The sequence below is a fragment of the Megachile rotundata genome, chromosome 8 (genome assembly GCF_050947335.1).
Source record: "Megachile rotundata isolate GNS110a chromosome 8, iyMegRotu1, whole genome shotgun sequence".
NCBI classification, from domain to species: Eukaryota; Metazoa; Arthropoda; class Insecta; order Hymenoptera; family Megachilidae; genus Megachile; species Megachile rotundata.
The window spans coordinates 17,203,713-17,228,195 of NC_134990.1; the positions used below are offsets into that span (position 1 = coordinate 17,203,713).

At 44.7% G+C, this 24,483-nt stretch overlaps 1 protein-coding gene across 1 annotated transcript in view; it reads right to left on the reverse strand.

Moving 5' to 3' along the window:
* Positions 1–24,448, reverse strand: part of LOC100883585 (cytochrome P450 307a1) — a 28,552-nt gene extending 4,104 nt beyond the window's left edge. Inside the window, exon 1 of the mRNA XM_012283976.2 lies at positions 1,039–24,448. Within this exon, the coding sequence (XP_012139366.2) occupies positions 1,039–1,441 (403 nt within the window). The 5' untranslated portion in view covers positions 1,442–24,448. The remainder of the gene's footprint in view (positions 1–1,038) is intronic.
* Positions 24,449–24,483: the final 35 nt, after the last annotated feature.

The following is a 24,483-nucleotide window of genomic DNA, read 5'->3' on the forward strand; positions in this document are numbered from 1 at the left end:
ATCCAGGATTTTTCGCTCGAATCTCGGCCAAAAGGATTTCGTCCTTTCGCTACTATTTTCTTTTGCGAGCAAACTGTACGAAATAGAAAAGTTAACGAGCTACTTCGTGGATGAGAATTACCAGCGATAGACATCCGAAAAAAGAATAATCCAAGTTTCTCCAAATTTTCCTTTCCATTACGGTTTACGGTTTACGCGACTGATCGTAAGAAGAGCAGATACCCTTAAAAAATAGATTTTTCGTGCACCGTAGGAATATCGTCGTTTCTAAGTGGTTTCGGTAGGAAAGAGGCGGAAGAGGAGAAAGAGAGAAGGAAAATCGCGCTGACTCGGCTATCGGAAACGCCTCAGGTGGATCAGCCTTGATCCTGTTTGCCGGCTGGTGAGCCAGGAACGCGTGAAAGTGGTACCGTGACCTTTCCGGTGTTGCACTTGGTACCGCTTCGGCGTTGACCTTAGCACGAGTTTCGGTATTCTCTGGCCTCGCGAAAGCACGAGCCACGCGAAAAATAAACGCGGGTCATGATTGTGCTCACGTGTCGCGCACGATCGGCAAGGTCGTTAGCATGTGGAACGAGTTTTTAGCAACCGTGACAAGGCGTCGACGAATTCGATTTTCGCATTGACTCGCGTTCTATCCGACCGATTCGTTTTCCGAGCAGACTCCGCGGCCTGCCGCGACGCCGAGCCGCGAGTTCGGTAGAAAGGAAACGGGGTACGGTTGCGTGTGTTGTGGATTTAAATTCGTTAATCGCGTGCTCGAAGGTTCCAGACGAGGATTCGTCGCGTTACGTAAGCTCGATTAATTCCGAACGAACCATGGACCGATTAGTTTGCACGGCAAACGGGTTGTCCCGACTGGACGTCTAATTATTTGCCGCGTAAATTAATCGCTTCGTTTTTCGACCGTTCGTTAAATTCGATCGTGAGATTGTCTAGGTTGGTCCAACGAACATTCGAAGTTTCGGTCGTTGAATACCGACAGTTCGAATCGACGAAAGACGCAAGGAAAACGAGTCGGAAAAGAAAGTTTCTTACAATTTTCTTTGTTCCCGCCGAAGAGCAGATGATATCTGACGAAGTTGGGCCTGGAATCGAAGTGGTGTCCTTTGGTGATCAGCACTTCTCTGATGTTCTCCAAACCGTTCACGACCACACAGGGCATGGAGCCCATCCTGAGCTTGATCACCTGGCAGTCGTATTCCTTAACGAGGTCACCGAAAACTTTGTATGGCACGTTGTACCGTCCCAGGATATGAAGGGAGCCCAAAATCGGCCATGGTTTCGGTCCAGGCGGTTCCGGCAATAATTGACTATCGTCGTCGAGAATAGAAACCTGCTTGGAGGTTTTCTTGGAGCTCAGATAATCCAAGAGGATCAGAGCTAATGCCAGTAAAGTGACGGCGAGCAGGAAGCACGTGGTGGCTGTCAAGGGGATCATCTTCGGCGTTGTTTCTCGTCGGCGCACTCACAACGTTCGGACACAAGTGGACACAAATGATCGTGTACGCGGTATCCCGACCTACGGTAGTCCGTGTCGCGGGGAGCGAGAAAAAGCGTTAGCGAGAAAAGAGGCGCGTACCGATCGTTTTCGATCGATTTTCGACGCGTGCTCTTCGAATAGGAAGCTCGCTCGAAAATACGATCACTTTCTCCCGGCGGGTTCGTGTGTCGAAGAAATGGCAGCAAGCGCGGTGTAGCTGGTGATCGGGCGACGCGAACGACTCTAAACCCTGTGTTGTCGGTGTTGCTGTGTCGCGATCTCGTGAACGAAAAAGATGTGTCGTGTATCTGTGTCGGTAGATCGGTTCGTTGGTCCGTCTGTGAACGGTCTGCCGATCTGGCTCGGTCTGTGGGGATAGGATGGTTGGCCGGCTATCTTATATAGCGGCGTAATGTAGTCAGCACATTTGCGTCGCCTGTGCGCCTCAACCCCATACATATGGATTCGTTGCGACGAGGGCAGAAGAGGGAGGAGGTGGTGCTCTCTGTCGCTCGTTCTCCGTGGTAAGTGTATACAACCGGGTGTGTTGCTGGTGGCTCGGTTGCTGGTCCCCGGCGTTGGTGTTGACGGTGTTGTTGCTGGTGGTGCCGGTGCCGGTTGCCGTTGGTGCTGGTGTTGCTGGTGCTGCTACTGTTGGTAGGGAGACGAATTTCAAGAAAGCACCGAGAGAACCAACTCGCGTCCAGCAGCGTGTGGAACGGGAGAGCCCGCAGAAGAAGAAGAAGAAGGGCTGGAAAGGTGGAGGGAGCGGACGGAAGGATGATAGAAGGTATGGAAAGGAGGAAGGAGGGAGTGACGGAAAGGTGAAGGGGCTGGAGAAGCACGGGGATCGCCACGTTCAACAGAGTTACACACGGACGAGGTACGGGGAGGAGGTTGGCCGAGCACGAAGCACCAAGCGAGAGTGGGGTCCAAGTAGGGCCCAAGCCGAGCCAGACTGGGCAACGAAGGGACGCTTCTTGCCCTTGACTTCTCTGCTTAAGGTGCCATCGGGTTTTCTGGCAGCAAGGTGGTGAGAGCCTCCAGTCCAACGAGCACCTCGTGAGACCGGCTACGCCAGCCTCCCGTCCAGACCGCGCTTTATTCCGTTCTTATTTCGATGTACGAGACGTTCAGCGATTCGGACGGCTGTCGCGGTTACGCCATTGCGCTCGGAATGGCCCTTTCGAACAGCCACCCGAAAATCCGCCGTTTTCAGCTGGGACCGACGCTCGCCCCGCGCTCTCTTCTCTCTTTTTCGCCTCGTATATAACGCGGGACCCTTTAACGACCAACGCGAAAAACCTCCTTACCACGGAATTTGCCCGACCGGAAAACACCGCTGAGCTTTCGCCTTCGATTTCTTCCACGATCGATCCTTTGCAATATCTTCTCCTCCGTTTATCGTGCTTTTCGAATAAAAACTTTTCGCGTCCGTCGAGCATCCGGTGAAACGTAATAAAAAATACCTTTCGAAAGTTTTGCTTTCGTTCTCTTTCGTAGTGACGCGTGAATCGGACACATTGCGTACGTACGCGGATTTCGCGTTATCGCCGGACACTTTTCTGCTACTTTCGATCGTGAAAATCAATCGCTTTTTAATCGGAAATCTTCTTCTGCAGAAAACTGAATGTAGGTTACACAACCAACGCCGTTCGTTGTTTTTTTCGCGTGATGCAACAACGGAATCGAAATCAAAACTGTAAATGACATTCGTCACGTTACTACTATACGTACACTTGTCGCGTATCTTCTTTCTTTCTTTCGGAAAAAAATAATGCAAAGCTCTCTTGTCGAATCGAAGAGAATTTCGGAGGGAACATTTTCGCGATCGACAATTCGTTTCGATAAATCGTAACGGTGTACCGTAGTTCCAGTGGAAAATTATAGCGTCTGTGTGTCTGTTAAAAATTAGACTGATTTGCAATGAGCGAGGATATCGGATTCAATCGCCAGCCGGCTGAATCGATCAGCTGAATTATTGCAAACGCGTGTACACCTCGTTACAATGTCTACGAATCGAATTTCGCATAAGAACATTTAGACATTTCATTATATAAACAACTTTTTCGCTTTTGCAATATGTCTTCTAGTTCGATTCGTGAACCGATTGTCCTTTGCATTTAATAAATTTAATTTTTATTCGTTTTAGATTTAAGGATAATTAAATTTATGTTTGATTTGGCAATTGCCACTTTGTGATTATATTTGCGCTTTTCATATGCTTTCAACAGTTCTCGGTTACGCGATAAGCATCGAAGTCGATTCGATAAGCTGGAACGGTAAAAATTAGCCCGTATAGAATAAGCAATCGTTTGGTGACATCGATAAAAATAACACGACAGTGTGTCGATCCCTTCGAGAAAAACAATTCGTGAAAATACGCGTTGTTCGTGCGTCAACGTTGTACGCGACGATCATAGTAGGTCAGTTCGGTAGAATCGAAGCGAAGTCGGACGTAATTACTTTCGACGTCGAATCTACCCGGTCCACTTTACGGCTCGAGAAGAATGTTCGAAGCAACATGTACATGCGTAAGCTTTTCTCCAATAAAATTACAGCAAAAGAATGAAAATAATTCGATGGGAAATATCCGAAGACTGTGGATGCAAGAATAGCTTAAAAGAAGAAGAAAAAAAAGAAACGAGAAACGAGAGAGCAGAATCGAGCGTCTTTGGTATCCCTGAATGAGGAGTTAGCCCTGAAAGCTCGGATAAGAGAAGAAGGACATCGCGTTATCGGTGACGATGAGGAAGCACGCGACGAAGAGTACACTTCGGATTCGTTTGAATCGATGAATAAAACATGAGCAAAGCTAGTGGTGTGTTGGGTATATGTGTGACTTCTCCCACTCCTGGGACCGATTCTCCCCCACCCTTTTGTCACGGGACAACCTTTTTTTTTCCCCTCTCGGCCGCTGCGACAGTAGGAGATTGCTTCATCCGTATCGAGAGGTATTATCGAGCGTCGATTTCTGGGAAGCTAGCGGTACCGGCCTCTGGCCGCCAGCTCGAAATCAGCTTAGAGAGGAGGCGCATAACGGGAAAGCTCTCGTCTCCGTCGATTCTTCTGTACGAATCCAAGCTCGTATTTTTCTTTCTCCCTTTTTTTCATCGAGAACCGCGAAATTTTTCATTTCGCTTTCGATCGAACGTGCCAGACTTCTTCCCGCAAGCTTCGTCCGAGATCCTTCGTTCTATCACTTTCTTAATTCTCGATGACTAACGTTTCGGCCCGTGCAAATTTCATAATAATCCTCGCTACTCTTCTATCCATTGTCTAAACGGTTTCGATAATTATTCCGATTAAAATGTCCGATGCTGCCGAAGAAGACGCTTTTGTCGAAGGTAATTTGGTACGAAGGATTTTAGGGAAAAAATGATACGTCGAAATTTTCAAACGATAATACGGACGAAAAGGAAGATGGTCCGAAATCGATGGACGTTGTTAGTTGCACGCGAAATCAAATTGCACGTCGGTTATTATTTATCGAAATACCTGAAGTCACGCAAGCGGTAAATACTCGAGAATAAATACCGAGATTCGTGAATGTCTGCGAGACATCTCGCGATACTTCTGTTTCAGACAAGTGGCCCAATTAAAACGAAATAACCTATCAAAGCAGCGAACAGGTAGCGGACTTTCATCGATGGTTCTCAGTCGTTTCTACAAACTGTTACCAAGTAACAACGTTACGATTATTCCTGAAATCAGATTATATTTATACAGGGGTTGTTTAAGATCGAAAGATCTTACGATATCGATCCATGTTTTGAACAGATCCTACGCTTTATCCTACAGAAAAAATTTTGACGGAAGATCGAAGGATTTCTCTCTGGTGGATGAATCGAAAGGGTAGGTTCGTAGAAAACGATCGTGTTTTCTCGCGATCCCGTCTCGATCTTGATCCTACACTTACGAAGCACCACCTTGGGCTCGCGGAATTTCAAGATCGCTGAGCGTCCGCGAAAAGCGAGTCGATGACGAGCAGAGGCGGGTCGAGAGGTGAGACGGATCGATTCGATTTGTTCGACGGTTATCGGGAACCGGCCAGACTCGACGAAGGTCCCGGTCTCGACCAAAATCAAGGCTCTGCTTCGTTTAAAGAACGAAACGATACCGGATGTCTTGGACTTTATCCTTACGCCTTGCAGCGCTAATAACAGCTTTTATTTTCGCTCGTAACAGTTTCTCGTACCCTTCCTCGTCAGAAATATCATCGAAAAAGATTCTGCTATTTGGATAATAGTAATGGACGCTAAGACAAACTGTTTCTAGAAAGATGTATCTTTTCTCTGTTGTTCGTATAGTTTGGCAAGAAGACGCAAGAAAGTATCGGGATCGATTGTTCTAGCGGGAAGAGTGAATTGGAAGAAAGTGAGAGAAGCAAGTTGGCTCGGTGACACACTTTTCTGACAGTCCACCGGTAACAATGTCCGGATCGCGACAACGTAATTCAATTTTTTTCCGTCGATCGAAAAGAAAGAAAATATGTATTTCTGATCAGCGGAAATGTCCACGCATGTTCGGAGGTAGGGAAACATTTGACCAAGAGGGGAACTCGTGTATTTATTTTTGGAAGATTTCGCCGATGGTACCACGGATGTTGCCACAGATAGATCGTCGTTATAAAAAGTCTGCTTGATATTCGTATTCGTTGACGCGAAGGTGAACAGTGACGAAAATCAAGGTTGCACGGATTAGCAACGAATAAAACCGTCCGACGACGGTCTTCTGCTTCGCGTTAGACTGTGAAGGTGCTCTCGTCCTTTTTTCAAGGTTCTTCGAACACTAAAAATTAATTTTACACCTTTCAAGCGCTTAGAAACTCCTTGTCAAGTTATAACCGGCTTCATGAATATTTATTTCGCAAAAGTTTCTAAGTATAGCTGAATTAACGTTAATAAAAAAAGTCAAACGCGTCCTGCCGATTTAAGAAATTTAACGCTTCGATGGCCAAATATTTCACAGAATTAATGGACCTTGTAAACGTATATTTCGTTTCGTAGCGAAGAACAAATAACCGATAGAATTACCTCTGGGAGCTTTCGAAGTGTGCGCTCAAAAATGACTGGTGTTCGGATTGGAATTGCTAACGCAAAAACGTAACGAATAGGCGATTCATTGATAGAAACCGAAACGAGTCGCGATAAACGAAGATTCTGGAATGACAGAGAGAAACCGAAAAGCTCAGGAATATTCCGCTGTCCTGGATAGAGGCTGGTTCCGGCTATGGGGTTACGAGTTATGTAAGAAATTATTGAAAATGTAACGGCCTGCCCCCCCTCGGTTGCTCTTTATCCCTTCTCTCCTGCATCGTGAAAGAGCTCGTCCCGGTGACGTTGATCTGCATGTAGCGGTCGTGCATTACGCTCTAACGGTCAGAGGCGATTCATACATAAGTGCATGCAGCTAGTCCACTTATTTGTTATAAGTACCCGTATATTTCAACGTGTTCTCGATTCTATCGATTTTTAACAACGCGATTCACCGGCAAAAATCTTACTTTCGTCTCGTTCAATGACGCGATCGGAATGACGTACGAACGGGAAAGAAATTCTTTAGCGCATTTTTTTTCCGAAGCTTTTCAAGCACGATTCCGAGCTATTAGAAAGCCTCGAAACTTTCCATAACAACACTGCGAAAGCTTCGAATCGCTTCTACAAACGTCCATTTCCGAAAGGTTAAACTTTATACTTTGGAGCAACTAGTAAGAGATTTGCAAGCAATTGTTAGAAAATGATTCGATGCAAGCGTATACATAACGTGGCTGAACGAACGGGAACAGAGGCTGATTAAACGGTGGAAAATTCTTGGCCGCTCGTAAAATTCGCGACGGATACGTTTACGAAGGCAGAATCGATCGTTACCGATTCCCTGGGACACGTCTTTATGCGAATCGATGAATCGTTACAGGTACGCGAGCCATGCTAATGTCGATCGAAGGTAAAAGTTTTTTCTGTCTCGCGACCGGGATACAGGAAGTCTTCCATGTTTCACGGCGCGTGGAATTGGGGCGTTGCATAAGACGGCGCCGAAGTTGTATCGACCGATCACGCTTGCACCGATAAATCGATCATCGAGATCTAACGAGGTTGCCGCGAGTACCACTCCCTTCAAATTACATTACGTCCCTGATGACGGATGAACAAGCTACTTAAGTTAAGTACCAGTGAAAATCACCGTACGCGATACAACGTAATTCTAATAATTCGGAACGCGATCGATCCCAGGCGGAAGAATCGAACGAGCGCATAAGATCGAGGTGGAGGAGCGAATCGTTTCGTTTCTTTGGTTCATAATGGACGAGATGCAAAGGTATTTGGTTCTAGAACAAAAATTAGCATCGTTCGTAACGGAGCCTCGAGTTTGCCTCGCCGCTCACAAGGAATCGGTAAAATTGAGAGCAAGAAAAAGTGACAACGGTAAAAAGTAGTCCATGCATCTTTTGCTTCAAGTGCATGCAACATCCCCACTTTACTACCGCATCGTCGACCAGTTTTAAGGATGCGATCCTGCTGATTCATCATACGATCGACACGCTTTAATATCGAACGATTTCAAACCAACTGGAATCGAAGTTATTTTTTCATTCTTACCTTTATCTCCTGTCTTTATTAGAAATCCGTCTTCTTGTTATTTTTCTATCGAGATGCGCTTGAAGAGCGAGTACCAACGAGTACTCGGTGTTTGGAAAATGAGCTTTAACAATAAACAGTAATGATAAACAATAAACAGTAGAATAAGTAGTTCGTTCCAAGTTTAATCAGACCGCGATATTTGCAAGATACATACGCAGAGAAACGACTTGAAAATAAATTTGTTCCAAGTATGTCGATAAAAAAAGTACGAGACCGTCGAGCATTATACATTTGTCGCATCGACGAGCGAATTAGAGCGATGTCAGGTGGAAGGAGAAAAGGGGGAAGCGAAGAGGGAGAGAGAGACAGAGAGAGCGAGAAAGGGCGAGAAAGAGAGCACGGAGGAGCTGGTGTTGCACCTGCGTCACCCACCACGTGGGGTACCACGGTACCCCGGCCCCGATTACGACACTCTTCCGTGTCGATTTATCTCGAAGCCGGCCGGCCGGCTATCCAACAGAGCGACAGAAACGACAAACCAAAGAGAAGAGCTTCGTAACCGGTTTTCAGGGCCTCGTTCGTTTGAATGTCGCGCCGTATAATTTCACCCGGGGACGAACTTTCGCGACGAGCATCCAATTACTCCCGGCCGCTCGATAAAAGGGAAATTAGCTTGGGTCAGTTTGGTACCATTCGAACAGCTTCTTCGTCGAAAATCGAAAGTACCAGCTCGCGTAACGAATACCGATTCTTTCCGTATCTAACGTTTCGTTGATTCGACCATCTTTCGGTATTAACGTGCGGTGCCGTGCATTGTACAATAGAAATAAAAAAAGAAATAAGATCTATGGATAAACGTAGGATGTCTCTCTGTTGAGCATCGTCGGAGGTAGGCAGCAGCGTTCTAATCACGCGGCACTCCGTGCCACGAGTTCGAACGACCACAGCGGCGAGACTTGGCTAAGAAATACGCGTTTCGTAAGCACCTTTCGTCGTTGAAAATTGAACGATCGCGTTAGGGTTATGGAATCGCGGTGCTTTCTAAGTCAGGCGGCTCTTTGACGGCAGCCGTGTTCACGTGGATTTGCGTCAAGGTAGGCGAGTCTGGCTCCGGAACCTAGGACAAGAAAGCAGTGCTCGTCTATCGACCAATCCGAGGTCACGACCAAGTACTTGGACTAAGCTAGTCGGCCGTTTACTATCCACCGGATCAACGAGAAGCGCTAGGAGATCCACTAGACCCGTTCAGGTTAGACTAGTCCCACCGGTAGCCAGTTCGAACGTCGAAACTCGTCGTGGTCTGTTCGGCTCGTTAACGATGAACTTTGATGTATATCGTATGAAACCCCGTTTCAAGGTAATCGTGGCCCTTTTTGTAAAACCAAGGCCGGGTAAAAATAGCGACCACTTAGCCGGCTTATGCGTCAAGATAAGTCAGCTACGCGTGTCGTAAGAACGATTTTCGAGGATAACACCGGCCGTCGATGTTTCGCTCGAAATCTCTATTTACCCGTCGAACGAGCGAGTCAAACGGTCCGGTGGAATCGAACTTTAGCAAGAGGGACTCTCGTGGACCAGAATCGAACCGGTCCAGGTCATTTGTCATTTTCACGCGCGAAGCTCCACCGAGCGTCGAATGAGTCCCGAGGACTCGAGGAACGAGGACCAAAAAACACTGACAGACTGGAAGGAACCGGAGAAAAAAGACGGAAACGATACAAATGTATTCGCTGGACGGCTACCCGCTGATTTTGATGCAGCGACGCTCGATTTGGATTTCAAATCGTTGGCCCGGGTGCATCTGCCTAACTTTCGGCGGTCTAGCCACTGCCCTCTTCCCGATCGCGCGCTGCATCCGACAAAATATGCAAAATAGCCTGACTCGGATTTCGATTTCGATTTCGATTTCGATTCGTCGAAACGTTTCCATTCGCGAATACCGCAAACGCGACGCATCGAACTTGCAAAATTCGTCAAACGCGTTTTACGAACGCTGTATCGTATAATACGCTCGTTTTTGGCTTCTTCTTTTTTCCTCGTTTTAACAAACTGCCAGATTCGCTATCGAACAGAAACGATTAACGGGCTTACCAATTTTTAGTCGCAGATTCTTTCGACAGGTACCGCAGAGCCATCGTGGAGTGCCACCTTCTGGAGGAAGGTCGATTCGCTTTCTCTCGAAAAATAATTTTAAATAAATTAACGTTTTTATCGAAAGCTTTCTAGTTCCGAGATAAATTTAGAACGATTTGAGAAAATGAGCGAAAAAATAGAAACGAAAGAAGGTAGGAAGCGACCTCGTTAAACCGATAACTGTTGTTCGGGTTTTTTCGCGAAAAAGCGAGTCTCGAACTCGTTCTTGACTCGATATAAACCTTCGCTGCTTAACCCGTATTCCAATTACATCTGGACGCGTAATCAGGCGAGTTGCAGTTGGACTGCATATCTCTTTGACAAAAATCACGGCACCCAGATACTACGGTTTAGCCGAGATCGAGTTAACTACGTGGCCGGAGCTATGCTATAATCACTACTGCCAACTCCGCAGAACATATACGCTGTGCCGATTAAATTATGCATTAGGTAAGTGTTACTCCGGAGAAAACTCAATTAAGCGTTCGCGTTCCGCTTTGCGATCACTTTTCCTTGAAGAAAGCGATTTCGTTTCTTTCCTTTCTTCCCCTTTTATTTTTTCTTTTTCTCCTTCGTGAACAAACGAAACGTTTCATCGACAAAATACCGAAGATGGTTTCTGCGTTTCGCTCAAGGATTGTTCGTATTAGAAAGATCGACTCGATCCCAACTCGAATACCTAGCAAAATCGAAGGACAAACGCGTTTCCTATGGAGATAGAAATCGTCGATATGCAACGAAATGTTGAACAGGCTGTCGAAAAGCGCGCACAGGAGCGCGTTGGTACGCCTACGATAGATCGATAGTGCGCGCGTATCAAAATGCACATAAATCCAGCCGTGATCCTGTTGCGCGGGCGGCTGACTCGGAATCGCAGGATCAAATCGTATCGTAGATATCCGGAAACGCACGAGCCTGTTTCGAATTTCAACCGATCGATCTGACCTGGCTTTGACCTGGTAAAAAGAGAAGAAACAAAGGAAAGCGGACGCGTGTGGACGATTTGATCGGGTGATCCTGTGGCTTACTTTCAAAGGATCTTTGCGATTCCGATTTCGCGCGGAGATTCTGGAATTCTCCGGTCACTCTGACACGTGGACTACTCAATTTTTCACCGTTTTACTTTCATTTCGAATCCTTCTCTTCACGAAAAATCTATCTTACTACAGATATCGCAGTTTTACTTTCCGATAATATACTCTTACAAATTGGAAATATTTTTTCCAAAGCCGACAGAAAAAGATGCGTTAGTTTTTTTCTCGAAAGAATGTACGAAGATCGGTGTTTTTCGAGCCGTTTCAAGTGTACGAGTTAAAAGTAACGAACGAAGGATAGCCGATCAGAGATTACGTTCGTACAGAACGGACGTCGATCGCCTTAAGGGGAAGAAGGACTTTTATTTTCCCTGTCGAGAGGGATTCTTGAAGCACTAGTGTGTTTAGAATGCTGGGGTATCTGCTAGCTAAATGCGCTGACTAGGAATCCGGTCTCTAAGCAGCATTGCTATTGCCTAGAGACGTACTAAAACCTGTAAGCGCAGGTACCAGCGCCTAGACCCTACGATAGTCTTACCACAGAGTCACCTATCGACTTCTTCTATTACTCGCACACGCGCGCACGCACATGCACGCAGAGACACAAACATATAGACGTTTCTAAGCAACCCATTCGTGATTGCAAGCGAAATCAACGCTTAGTTTCTCTATCGTGGATGATGGAAACTTGCTTGGACAGTAACAGGCAAAATCTCGTCGATGCTGACCGAAGGTACGCTTGACTATTACGTTTAATTATTGCAACCTTTAATTGCACAACGGCGACTATTAGGATAACCGCGATGCATCTTTTCATTATTAGTAGTAATTTGGGTGTTCGCCATTCGAGTATCTGCGAATAAGTTGTTGAAAATTCATTAGAGAAGCGAGCGAGGCGTGCACGTATCAGAGCCGAAAGTTAATTTTCCTAGAAGACATTCTCTAGAACGAAGAAGGAATCCTCTATTACGATTCGATGCACTCTGATTACCCGAACAGAGAGGGAAGGAAAGCGATGATGTAACGAATGACGTAGAAAACAAGGGGTCGAGGATCCTCTGAAAATGAGGTTCAACGAACCGCAACTAGTTCACTTCTTCCTACAAATGGTAAGGTATTCCTATGACGTCGATCACGTCGGACACGATGCATTTACCAAATCCTTCTCCATCTCGTTAACCTTTCTGATGACGTAGCTGGAGAACAAACGACGCGATAAAACGGGTCTCCATTAGTAATCGAACGATGCCAACAAGCATCTATGACCAAGAGTTCAACGGACTATCGATTTTGTTCGTGTACGAACTACGAATCATCTTTGTCCGGTCGATCAAAAACAAATCGTGATTAATACGAACCGCGTATAAAAACATCCTTCGGTCACCGATACCGAACAGCGTTTTCTAGAAATTACTTCGTAAATTATTCTTCCGGGTTACCAACATTTTTCCTTTCCGTCGTGGTAAATACCGTCGGCCAGCAACGGTGTTCGAGACGATTCTCGGAATCGATCGAAATAAATTCTTCCAGCCTACGATCACGAATTCGACGATATTTTAAGAAACAGCTGATCACTCTGTAAGAACGTGAACTCGTTAAAATGTTGGGGATTTCGTGAGAAACCGTAGAAGGAACACGTATTTAAGGTTTTTACGGGGCGTCGTCGAAAGCGGGATACTTTCGGCATGACGCGGATGTTTTGGAATCGTTCGACGACACCTTTCCGAGCGTGGGTGGGCGCGAATATTTTCACCAGGAACTTCTTCGTGTCCTGGGTGGATCGAAATGCCGATTGCGTCATTAGTGTAACAGAGATTCCTTCCAGGCACGATGAATCACTGCCGGGTTCCCTTTCTAGTCGACCGTACCTGGAATGTTTCACCACTTATCGGTTCGATTCAAACGGGAGAATCAACCACTTTTTGATACGAATAAATGAGGAATAATTACTTATAGCCACATATTCGTATAAGGTGTCATTTTGCTAGTTAAGCAACAGATATTTTTCTGTGAAGAAAAATCTAATCATAATTTCATCTACCTATCAGTGGCACGATTCGATAACCCATCAATTCCCAGTTACGAAATCGATCTCCTGAAAAGCGTACTTATACGATCATTTTGAACACTAGTTTTGGAACAGTCGGTTCGTTGAAAGGACACGAGCTCGTCAACGTTATCGGTGCAGCTTCTTTTTCGTCGAATACGAGATCGAAGCCGAACCCGCGAGAGCGCTTCCGGGGTAATGGCCGCCGGCCAATGGGAACGAGAATGCTGGCCTTGACATTCACCGGCTCCTGCACGAGCATCGGAGGAAACAAATTAACGACTACCCAGAACCTCTTGGTCCCGGATTATTTATGGGCCAGAGAACGTTGCCAGAGAACCGGCAGACCAATTTGCCCCGTACAATTGTTCGATGACAACTGATTCGACCAGTCGAATAAATCTTTCTTTTTTTTCTTTATTCGCGTATGGGACTCGAGACAAAAAATTTAGGAACAAGACTTCTACCCAAACTAACCGGTCAATACTTCCAGGAATTTTTATTACCCCTGTCCAGCCGGTCATTACGTTATGTAATAATTGCAAATCAAATGCTGAAATTTTTGAAATAATTCTTTTGGAACTGTCGAGAAATTTCTTAGTCGATTCGACAACGTCGAAGAGCGTTTATCGCTACGTTGCATCGAATCGTGGTATGCTATCACGCGTCGTATCAACGCGCGTTTCCACGAAATAAGAAAATATCCGGATTCATACTTGTGGCTCGTAAAAAGGTTTAATCAGAAGAAAGCTATAGAACGAAGCAGACGTTAACGATGTTTACGAAGCCAGAATTCGTTCCATATGTATACCATAAGATTCGTTTCCTTTTATACGATGCACGGTGTTCACCAAGGATGGTCCTTGGATGCAACAACGCATTTTCTCTCCATCCTTCTCTCTCACTTTGTATCCGTGCCAGAGGTATGCATGTTTAACACGAGAACGTACACGCCCATACGTTTTTGCGTGATAAGTGAATGAAACTGAGCGCAAAAAGAAACTAATGAGATGCGGGAGATGATGTTGGCCTTGACCGACCAGGAAGGAAGGGTAGGGATGAACGAGTCTCGATCGTCTGGGTCAAGTAGTACCTGAGAAACTTCCTTGCTCAAGTTTTACACGGAGATAAACACTGTGTAACATTTTGTTTAGCCAGCTACAATCTCCATTTACATGTCGGTTTCTTCTCTTTTCTTTTTCTCGTCGACGTTCCATCCTCCTCTAACTGTCGTTCTCTTTAAATTATAAACGCGCGAAATCTTTTCGCGAGATCGAAGACGAAAGTATCGGAGATCGTTGGTAGCCTGCGATCGATTCGAATTATATCGAGTGCAAAGTTACCATCGGATACGTGACGATAGTCACGAAGCTGGGAATTTTGTTTACGGTACGTCCATCGAGAATAGTCGATCGCGAAGTAGAAGCTGACGCGTGAACTTATTCGCCAAGAAAAAATGGGCGATCTGAACGCCTGGTACGGGCGTCGCGTCGTACGTTACAACACGCGGTTTTCACCACGCGTACAGATTATTTACGTCTAAGGGGTAAAGAACTGGGTCTCCGTGGCAGAATACGGGAGGTGAATCCGTAGACACTTTCGAAAACAACGCGTCAGAAAGATCAACGAGTGCACCGGTGACCGATTCGCGGAACGGAACGGTAATCCGGGCTGTCGTGTGTCGTTCTGATTCGCGAATCGAAACGTTTCGCGTACGTTTTTAACAGATACGTGTACCGAATATTCGCGCGATCGTGTTTTCCTCTTAGTCGTCGCACACTCGATTTCAAGCAGTTTCATAAACGATGACTAAGCAAAATCTAAGGTATCGAACCGACCTCGTTACGAGTGAAAAATAAATCTATTAGCTATATCGATATACGTTACGCGGAGTATGATATTTCTGCGCAAAAATATGTGACCGAGAAAAGCAATCTTTAACCGTTGTACGAAGGATGCAGGGTCATTCGGATCGAGACACGGACAAGGATTGATCGAAATCGTTCTGTCTTTGTTCCCTGCGCAGACGAAACGAAGAGAGATTCTATTAATTTTTCTCCTTAAGAAATAAACGAATCAAGAACAGGTTCCCGATCTAGCCACCAAGACCGATCTGCGATTTGGATCAACGAATTGGATCACACCATGATGGTCCCTTGTACCTAACCACGTCTACGTATGACCCATGCTGATCTTATTGGAATGGCTGCTTCGTCTATACCAAAATAATATCGATCGATATTTTTGTTATAAACTACGCAATAATTAGTTTGAAAAAATGTCCTCCATTTCGAAACTAACTGGAGGAACCGACTAAATATCGGAGAAAGGCTTTCAGATCGAACTTGTCGAGCGTTTCGCTGAGCAAACGATCGATAACATTGCGTTATTCTGATCGAACATAGTGGAACGGAAAAGTAGTAAAAGCCTGACGATCCTGAGTTCGTTGGACCCCAGGTCGATCTGACGTAATTTGCTTCCAGGTCATCCACGGGTGGATTTCCTCTCTGTTCATCGTGGCTGGTGTCGTCCGACGAACGTTTGTGTTGGTACGAATTTCACCGAAACCTGTTATGCCGCCGATGAAGACGGGTTTACGAATGCAGTGGCATCCTCACGATATCTGGGTGTCGTCGACTTTTGCTTCTTCCATTTGCATGCTGACACACATGACGTCCGCCCTCCTCTTCATTCTTCAAATCTTCTCTGTCAGCGTCGTTAACGCACGACTTAAATCTCTTTTCGAATTTTCTGGATTCGAGTTTCGTATCGTCGCGCGTTCTATTTACCTTGCACACGCGTTTTCAGCCTCGTTTTCGTGCACTCGAGGTTCTACGATACCAAATGCACGTACAGTTTGCTCGATCGGGACATTCTACTCTGCCCTACATCTACGAAAGCTTGCACGGTGTCCTTCACGCATGAGCGAAGACCTCTATTTTGTGGTAAGGACACGAAGAGAGAACGTGGGTGCGTTTCATTCGTGTCACGACATTCTACGCGAACGAAAACTTTCGAAACAATCCCGCTTTGTTCCTCTTTCGCCTGCTTCGGAGCGCTTCTTCGTCGTTGGACGTGTGCCGTGACGTGTCCGAACACGTGGATCGACGCGACGATCGTATCGATCACGTTTGATCAATTACTGTTACGTCAAATGACGTCATTCGCTACCAGCAACCCAAGAGAAACGTGGCGAGAAAGATCAAACCACGTGCACGATTGCTGCACCACATTTTTTTCGTTAAACTTGTCTCACGAACGATTGACCACTTCGCCGTTTAAATAAAACGACGGGTCTAATTAACTTTAGAAGCGGACTTTTATCCGAAATAAGAGCGTTACGAATACACGATAACATCTTACGTGCTTGCATTTCGGAACGATGGCTCGCAGGAAGTGGTCAAAGAATCAAAGGACGACACTGTATCCAATTCTTTTATCGTCGACCTGATTATGCTGGCCATCGTAGCCGAGCGACGTAAAAAAATAGTCATCCAAAAAAGCCTGATTCGATTCCAATCTATGCTGATTTTGTATTGAAGCATGATCTGGGGTCAATCCATGCATAATGAAATTTCGACTTGCATACGTATCTATGTGGTGAATATCGCATGCGATGTGGCATTCACATAGACAAAGCAGGTTCACGCGCATTTACCGAGGGACTTCGTAAAACGTATCGTTCTTTATTTTTTAATATTAACGTTCGAATTTTTATCCAAGCACCCTATGTCCCGAGAAAACTCGAAACAATTTCAAGTTGCACCCGGATCGTTACTGTTCGTTCCATTTCGCTTGAATTCAGAGCTATCCAACCATAACATCTCCTAGTCTCTAGCAAAGAGAACCGCATTCTTCTTGGCTTCGCATCGTAAGCAGAAAAGAGAATGCAGTTTTCTTTCTAGCAGCTGCATCGGAGCTACCTCGAGATTCCTCTTCCTTTTCTGTGCCGGTTGACCGGTTGGATGCATCCGAACGGTAGGGTCGATCCCGCGTCCTTGAATACGGAATGACCCTGTACCCTAAGAAGGGCAAGTGTTTACTTTGTAACAATCTCGGGACTCGGTCTCTCGGTCGGCCGCATTTTGATGCGTCTGCATTAGCCTTAATCGCTATATTATGAGTATCAGGTGGAACCCGATCAGATGAATTTCAAACGTTGAATGCCATGGTCGTTCCACGTTTCTTTCGCTTCTTTCTTCGTCAACTGGCCAATCAGATTTTCAACCACCGTCTGCCGTTCGTCTGTTCACGGACCCTTGACCTAGCCAGACACAGACATTCGAATGTCCGATGGACGACCATCCTCGTTTCGTAGCTACCGTCCGATCGTCCAACCGTATCTTGTCTCCTGATTCTTCTTTTTCGTCCTCTCATGCATAGAACGACGGTCGAGGGTGGTGCTACTGAAAAACCTAATCTGAAAATTGCCCGAGGGGATACCGAACCGTCCGTTCGTGAATGGCCCTTCACGATTTATAGTGTACCTTGTGCCTTTAGCTTCGTTAGCATGCAGAACGAAGATTCGTGGCTAGATAGACAAGATCAAAAAGACTAACGTTTTCGGGTGCTCGCTATTTGCGGCATATTAAACGGATACACCGTATAATTTGACGAGCAAACCAGATATCATCGATGCATTAGCATACTTTAGAGACTGGTAGCCAAATTCTAACGCATTCGTGTGCGTGAGTGTAAGTTCGTGTCCAGACACCTTTCGAACCGGTGCTGCAAGTGAGAAGCATTGAATTTTAACATCGATATAGGCTAATGTAGTTAGCATAATTAAATATGTTTTGCGGTATATTGGCTTTCACCACTGTTCCCTTCGAATTCCGACATTTACGTAAAATGTTTGGCATTACTCGCAATTAAGAAATTGAATCGAGAGAATCTAAGGATAATTAAAGTTCAGTTTAGTAGGTACGGTAAGAAAACATAAGAACATCGAGTGTCGCAACGGAACACTTGATTTTAAATGTATAAATTATTCAGTGATTAACCTAATAATCCAGTGAACCAGCGAATAGATAAGCTAGCAATATTACTGGATTAATAGAACGTGCCAGGTCGCGGTTTGTAAAGTGGGTCTCGGGGTCTCAGTTTAGCGCATAACCGAGCAATCTAAGTCGAGCCGTGCTGGCCACCACGTCACCGGAGAACGCGTTGCACCAGGTGAAAGTCTTAGCTCGTGGAAAATGTAGCAAGATTACAGGTGAACTCGAATTTGCCATGGAAACGACCGGATCGGTGACCACCTTTTTACCTCCGACGAACGTCTTAATTTCTGTACCGCCTTCGACCATTTCGCTTCGAATTATTTTCAGCTATCGAGTTAAATAAAAAATATGGTACATGGTTTTCTTCTTCTATACGATCGAAAGGTTAACCATTTCTAAACGCGTACAAATTCGTCAGCACGTTCTGGTTGCCAAGAGCTTGGTAACAACTGGACAAACTGCATATACGTGTTATACACGTGCGATGGCTGAATGCGATTTGCAATCGGGCTGAGAGTTTAGTAGGTGACTCGGATTGCCTGCAATTGGTATCAGCGCGTGGTGTGCTCCATTTAAAAGTCCTCGCATTTATGGCACACGTGGACTAATTTAAATTAGCTATCTATCCATCTATTCGGCTCTTTAAAGCTTCGCTGCTATCATTGTCTTCTTCGATTCGCTTCTGATCAAACATTTTCAGCCATATTTCGATTCTCAAAAACGCACCTACTTTCCAAGAAAAAGTGTAGGAAGACTACGACGTACGAGAGAAGATTTTTTATGTAGGTCAGACAATTCGCAAAATCAGCGAACGAGATGCGATTGAGAAAAAGAAAGAAGTAGAACGTGCATGGATTAGATCGGACACACAACGACGCGACACTTTCTCCTTCGATTCTGGATCGCGATCGATCGATTATTTACTTCCCGAGAAAGCCCCGTGTGTTCCAGGCGATCCATCACCGACGAAACTCCATGTCGTCGGTTAATTTTTGCTCGATCTACGATTTAACTACGTTACACTTTTCGAGCGATCTCTGTGGTCGCGTACGCCCGTAACATGTGGTAAACGCGTGGTGTACGTTACTTTCTCTTTCGTTTCACGATACTGCAACCCGATTGGTCGGATCGCGAAATCGATCATTTTTTCGTCGCTTCCGGAAAACCAGGAAAGCGCTGTCTGTTCCTTTTATGGATCGGTTTTCCTTTTGTAAAATCTTGTCGAACGTTTCTAAACGAATTGCAAACATTCACTTCCCCTACTACACTCGAATTTCAACATGGTTCACTTGTGATTTCAATTGCACCAGATATTCTGTCCTTTGAAAATCAACATAGATGTATATAGAGACTAATAAAATAATAAAGTGCCTCCTCCGCTAAATAAGTACACGATTAGAAAATGAAATCGTTTCAAGCAGCTCGCAAAGATTCTCTGAAATATCTTAAAAGTTGGCTAGATCGATCGATCGGAGAGCCGGTGGCTTGGACTTGATAATCCAGCGTTTAGCATGCAACCCTGAAGTAGTCAGGTATTTCTTCTAGGTCTACCGAATAGTTAATATGTATCTAGATATAGATATATGCTATTCCCGTAAAGGACACGAGCTAAAGCTGCTTCTACGTTCGCGTTTATTCGTGCACCCATTGCGCTGAGAGCACGTGGTTCGAGTACACACGTGCTGCCCGTAAGCTCAACTTTGCGCTGATTCTAAATTTATCGCTCGACAAGAGGCCAAAGTCAGTCATCCCGGTGTCTTCTTTCAAATGTTCGTAGTTTCGCGAAAAAATTGCACGCGATCGATTGGAGCACGTTTTTTGGGTTTGTGACGCGCGACAAAGCTGATCGATACCGCATTGCGCCCTGTGAACCGAAAAAAAAGAAACGATTCAGCAAATTGGCCAACAATTTTGCTGATAGATTCGTATGCGCGACTGAAGCATAACGAAAACGAACATTCTTTGTCAAAATATAGGAAAGTAAATAGTACTAGCTAACGATACTGGCACGAATAAAATTAACGCGTAAGACGCGACAAGTTGAAACGTCGTTCTACATAATTTCGCACGATAGCAACGAAGCTGAGTATCACATTTTTTCTGCAGTCGCAGGTGCTAAATGTTGCACGGTCCAGAACGATGAATTAGCGACGTAAATCTGCGCTCATAGATAACGTGATGCAACTTTGAAAAAGAACACGATGCGGAGTCGTTAACGTTACATCACTGAACTACCATGCACAACAATTCTTGAATGAAGAAATTGACTTTCAACGAATACAATATGTAATTTGTTCAGGTAGCAAAACTGAATTTATCACGATACATTTTCTACATTCCCTACATTATACAGATACTTTCCTAAATTCTATAATCGATAATTCGTTGCCTTCATAAATTATCGAAAACGATCGGTCGAAAATAGAGCGTGCAAGTTATGTCACCGATGACGTGATGAGATCGCGTTATGCGAAAAGCCTACATTTGCGTCTGCTTGAATGTGAGATAACTCGTTTGCGCTATATCGATTTGAATTTTCAGGTGAAAAAATCGTCCAGATGCGATGCGAAGATTTAAAGATCTGGGCCTCCGGCTGCTACAAAGACCATTTAAGATCGCAATCGATATCAACGTCCAACTAAACTGCAATTATTACAAATATGGATGTTCTCTATCGGATCAGATCGGTGCACGATTTGGGATACAAAATCGTGCTGTTTAAATTTGTATGCTGTGTCGTAACACTTTTTGTAAGGAAAAGCAGATTTCCAAGGACCGGACATCGAGTCGCACGTGGAGGCTGCATTTCGGCGTGTGGACTTCAAAAACTGACGGAACAACCTTCCGCGTGTCTTTTTCGACATTGAATCCTGATTGCTTTTATCGGGCTCGTACTTCGACGAACAAAACGGAGAAAGAAATGCGAATCCATGGAATCAAAACAAAATCTGTGTCGCAATTCACGAGGTACCCTGCACGCGTTGGGCGATGTCAGTGGAGCAAAAAAAAGTACCGCTATTCTTAAGGTTGCTGGTGTGATCCTTATCGATTCTCCTTCTGTATCGGTAATACCTCTTTTACGTCGAATTCGAGACTCGTTGGAAACCGTAACTTCTGGAAAATGGGAGCAACGTACCGTCTCTTGTCTACATATAGTAGAGTACACTTACGAAAAAGAACAAAACAGAAAAATGGGAACGTAAACAACGTGGTCGACCTAACGGTGGCCTAAAAATCTTCCTTCTCTAAGTAACGTCGTGTTTTAGACAGAAAAGTAGGAAAAAGCAGCGATTGTCGTACATCGATACGCGAAACTCGAAATTACGAATTCCCGAGAAACTGAACGAATCGCCTACGATCAAAGTGAAAACAGCAGCCGTGATAAGATCGGTACATTCGATCCGATCGAAATAAAGGTTTCGACGACTGGCAAAAAGTAGTCGGCCTTACTCCACGTACAGGTATGTTCAAAACCTTCTACGTACAAATTGTGGCTAATGCCGATATGGATATGAGATGTTCAAGGCCTTGTATCGGGAGTTAATCTCCGACAGCGTGATCTTATTAGAAAAATCGTGATCGGTGGCGCTCGATATTCGATCTTGGCTGAAAAAGATAAAATTGCATCCACGCGAAAAGGTAAAATTATAATAGAGCACGCCAGGAATAACGTTCGAGTATTCTTTCTTCTGGCGAACCTTCCATATTTAAATTCGAGCGAATCCTACTTCCTGGAACGTACGAAATCCTTTCTCGTGCAAACACGTGGATCACCGAAGAAAGAGAAATGTAAGAATTCGAAAGAGAGAGGCAAGGAGGTGCTGGTTGAAAGCAGAACGGGGCAAAACCACGAGAGACACGATGATTGTGACGGCGATGGTGGTGGTAAAAGGTGATCCACGTGGTTTGCAGATTTTTCTCTCGCGATCGACTTTCAAATCTGCCCGCCCCGATGAGCCGTGGAATTTCGTCGAGCCGTCGATTAGAATGCGAAACGGGACGTCGATTTATGATCGTTTCCGCGTCAACGTTTTAACTTTCCAAATTCGTTTACCAGGAACCATGGAAAGTACCCGATCGAATTACGAAATACGAGCCGTTCGCTATTTAACGCGTTCTTGCACTTTTCTCGTGGCCCGTTCGTTGTCCTCGCGTTGCTAATCGTTGTGCACAAACTTTTTCGGCGAGGTCACGCGTCCGCGTCGTAACCAACTTCGAGTAACCTAACTCGTCGTAACGACGAATTCTAAACTTCTTCCAATGATTCGTGCCACTCGACACTGCTTAGTTAGGTTTATAAACAGCTGGGGAAAGAGAAAACCGTTCTGAAGTCGATACGGAACGGTCAGTGATACTTTTTTTCATTTGCTGACTGCAGCAACGAGCACGATTTTTCGAAGTAAGAAAGGAGAGGACTTCCAGCGAATTCAGGTTTCGAATCGCGACCAATTAGTCATCGAATATTCCTTCTAGAATTCTTATTACTATCCAAATTAACTAGTGACTTAGATTCGCTATAAACTAGGGTAACGAAATAGGGGTGCTCCGAGTACGAAATAAGACTACTAGGAGCAATTTAGGAAGAGTCTAAAGAAAATCAAAATGTTTAAATTCGTGAAATTAGAATAGGACAAAGTGGAATGATAGGTGGAATAATAGATACAAGCATGATAATAATATGCGGGCTTCGTCTGAATAAAATGCAGAAATCCTTCTTTCTAAGGGCGAGGTCATCGCGACGGTCTTATCGTAACTCGCATAGTTATCCGTCAGTTTGGTGGGGGTCCACGAGGTACCGCAGGAAGTGAAAATGTTATTCAAATTTATGGAAAGCCGATGCAATTTATGGTTGACTATATCGCGGTGGAAGCAGTGGAAAATCTATAAGCAATAAACGAATCGGAAGTCTCGTGGACAAGCTGCAACACCGTCGCCTCTTTGTTCCCCATCAATTATTTATCAATTTTTCATCCATTTTCTTCCTGTCTTTCGTAAAAGCGTTCCGGCGTCAAGATTTTCCTGTCAAGAAATAGACTGGCTTCAATTTTTACAGTTTAGCAAGTTCGATATTCCGTTCCTGCTCCGTTACATGTTTTTACAAGCTTCGTAAAATTATTTGTCAATGAAAGTTTCGCATCCATAAAACATTCATTCTATTTTCAACGACCCGTTTGATTTTCCTCAACCTCGGCGCTCCTCGTAAAATTCATTCATGAATCGTTTTCATTGTTGACGAGAAAAGCTACAAATAATTTGACCTCGTTCATAGAACAGCGCACCGTTTCGATGAAAAATGATTCGAGCAACAGTTATAGATGCACAATAAATTCGAGCAGAAATTCTTCGTTTAAATATTCGTGCGTCGAACATTCAAACATTTCGAATTTGAACAATTCGAAATGTTCAAATATTCGAAATTCGAACGCTTCGAATCTGAATAATTTGAATATTCGAACATTTGAAATTCAAGCCCTCGGAATAATTGAAATATTTAAAATTCGGACGCTTCGAACTTGACCGTTTCGAATAAATCGAATTTTCGTAACAGCCCCAGTTTCGACACGAATCTACCCTTGGCCTATAAAATAGACGAATTTTATTTTCGGATGACACGTTGTCATAGGTCGTCTGATAGATTCATTATACTTGCTGATCGTTTCGGTTTCGAATCGTGATCCGACCACGTACCTACTGTACCCCCATACCTACATACGTAAGTACGTGGACGTTTGATAATTTATACCAAAATTGCGCCATGCCCTTAGGACGATGACTAGGTTACGTTGTCATAGGTCAGCTGGCGGTCGATTTTATACTTGCTAATTGCTTCTCTCTCTTTTCATTTACTTATTTCTTAATGTCTTACGTGTCCCTGCCACGAATCTTCCGACATAGTTATCTCGGTTACACGCTCCTTCGAATTTTCCGATTATGCGGGTATCGTAAAATTTCGTTGCATAAGCTCCAAGCGAAAGGGAACAACTTTGATCGTGCTACCCGGTGCTACCTTGTTGGAATTACTTAATTTTACGTTGCAAAATCAGAAACTCGAGGTAATCGGTGCTTTACGAACTGGCTAGTTCGCGTCTACCTATAATCTTCGTAATGGAAACTTTTCAGAGTTTTCACAATAAAGACTGTTTAAAATTTTACAGAAATCGTCCTGTCTTTACAATTAATAAACTAGGTATGAACATTATTTAAC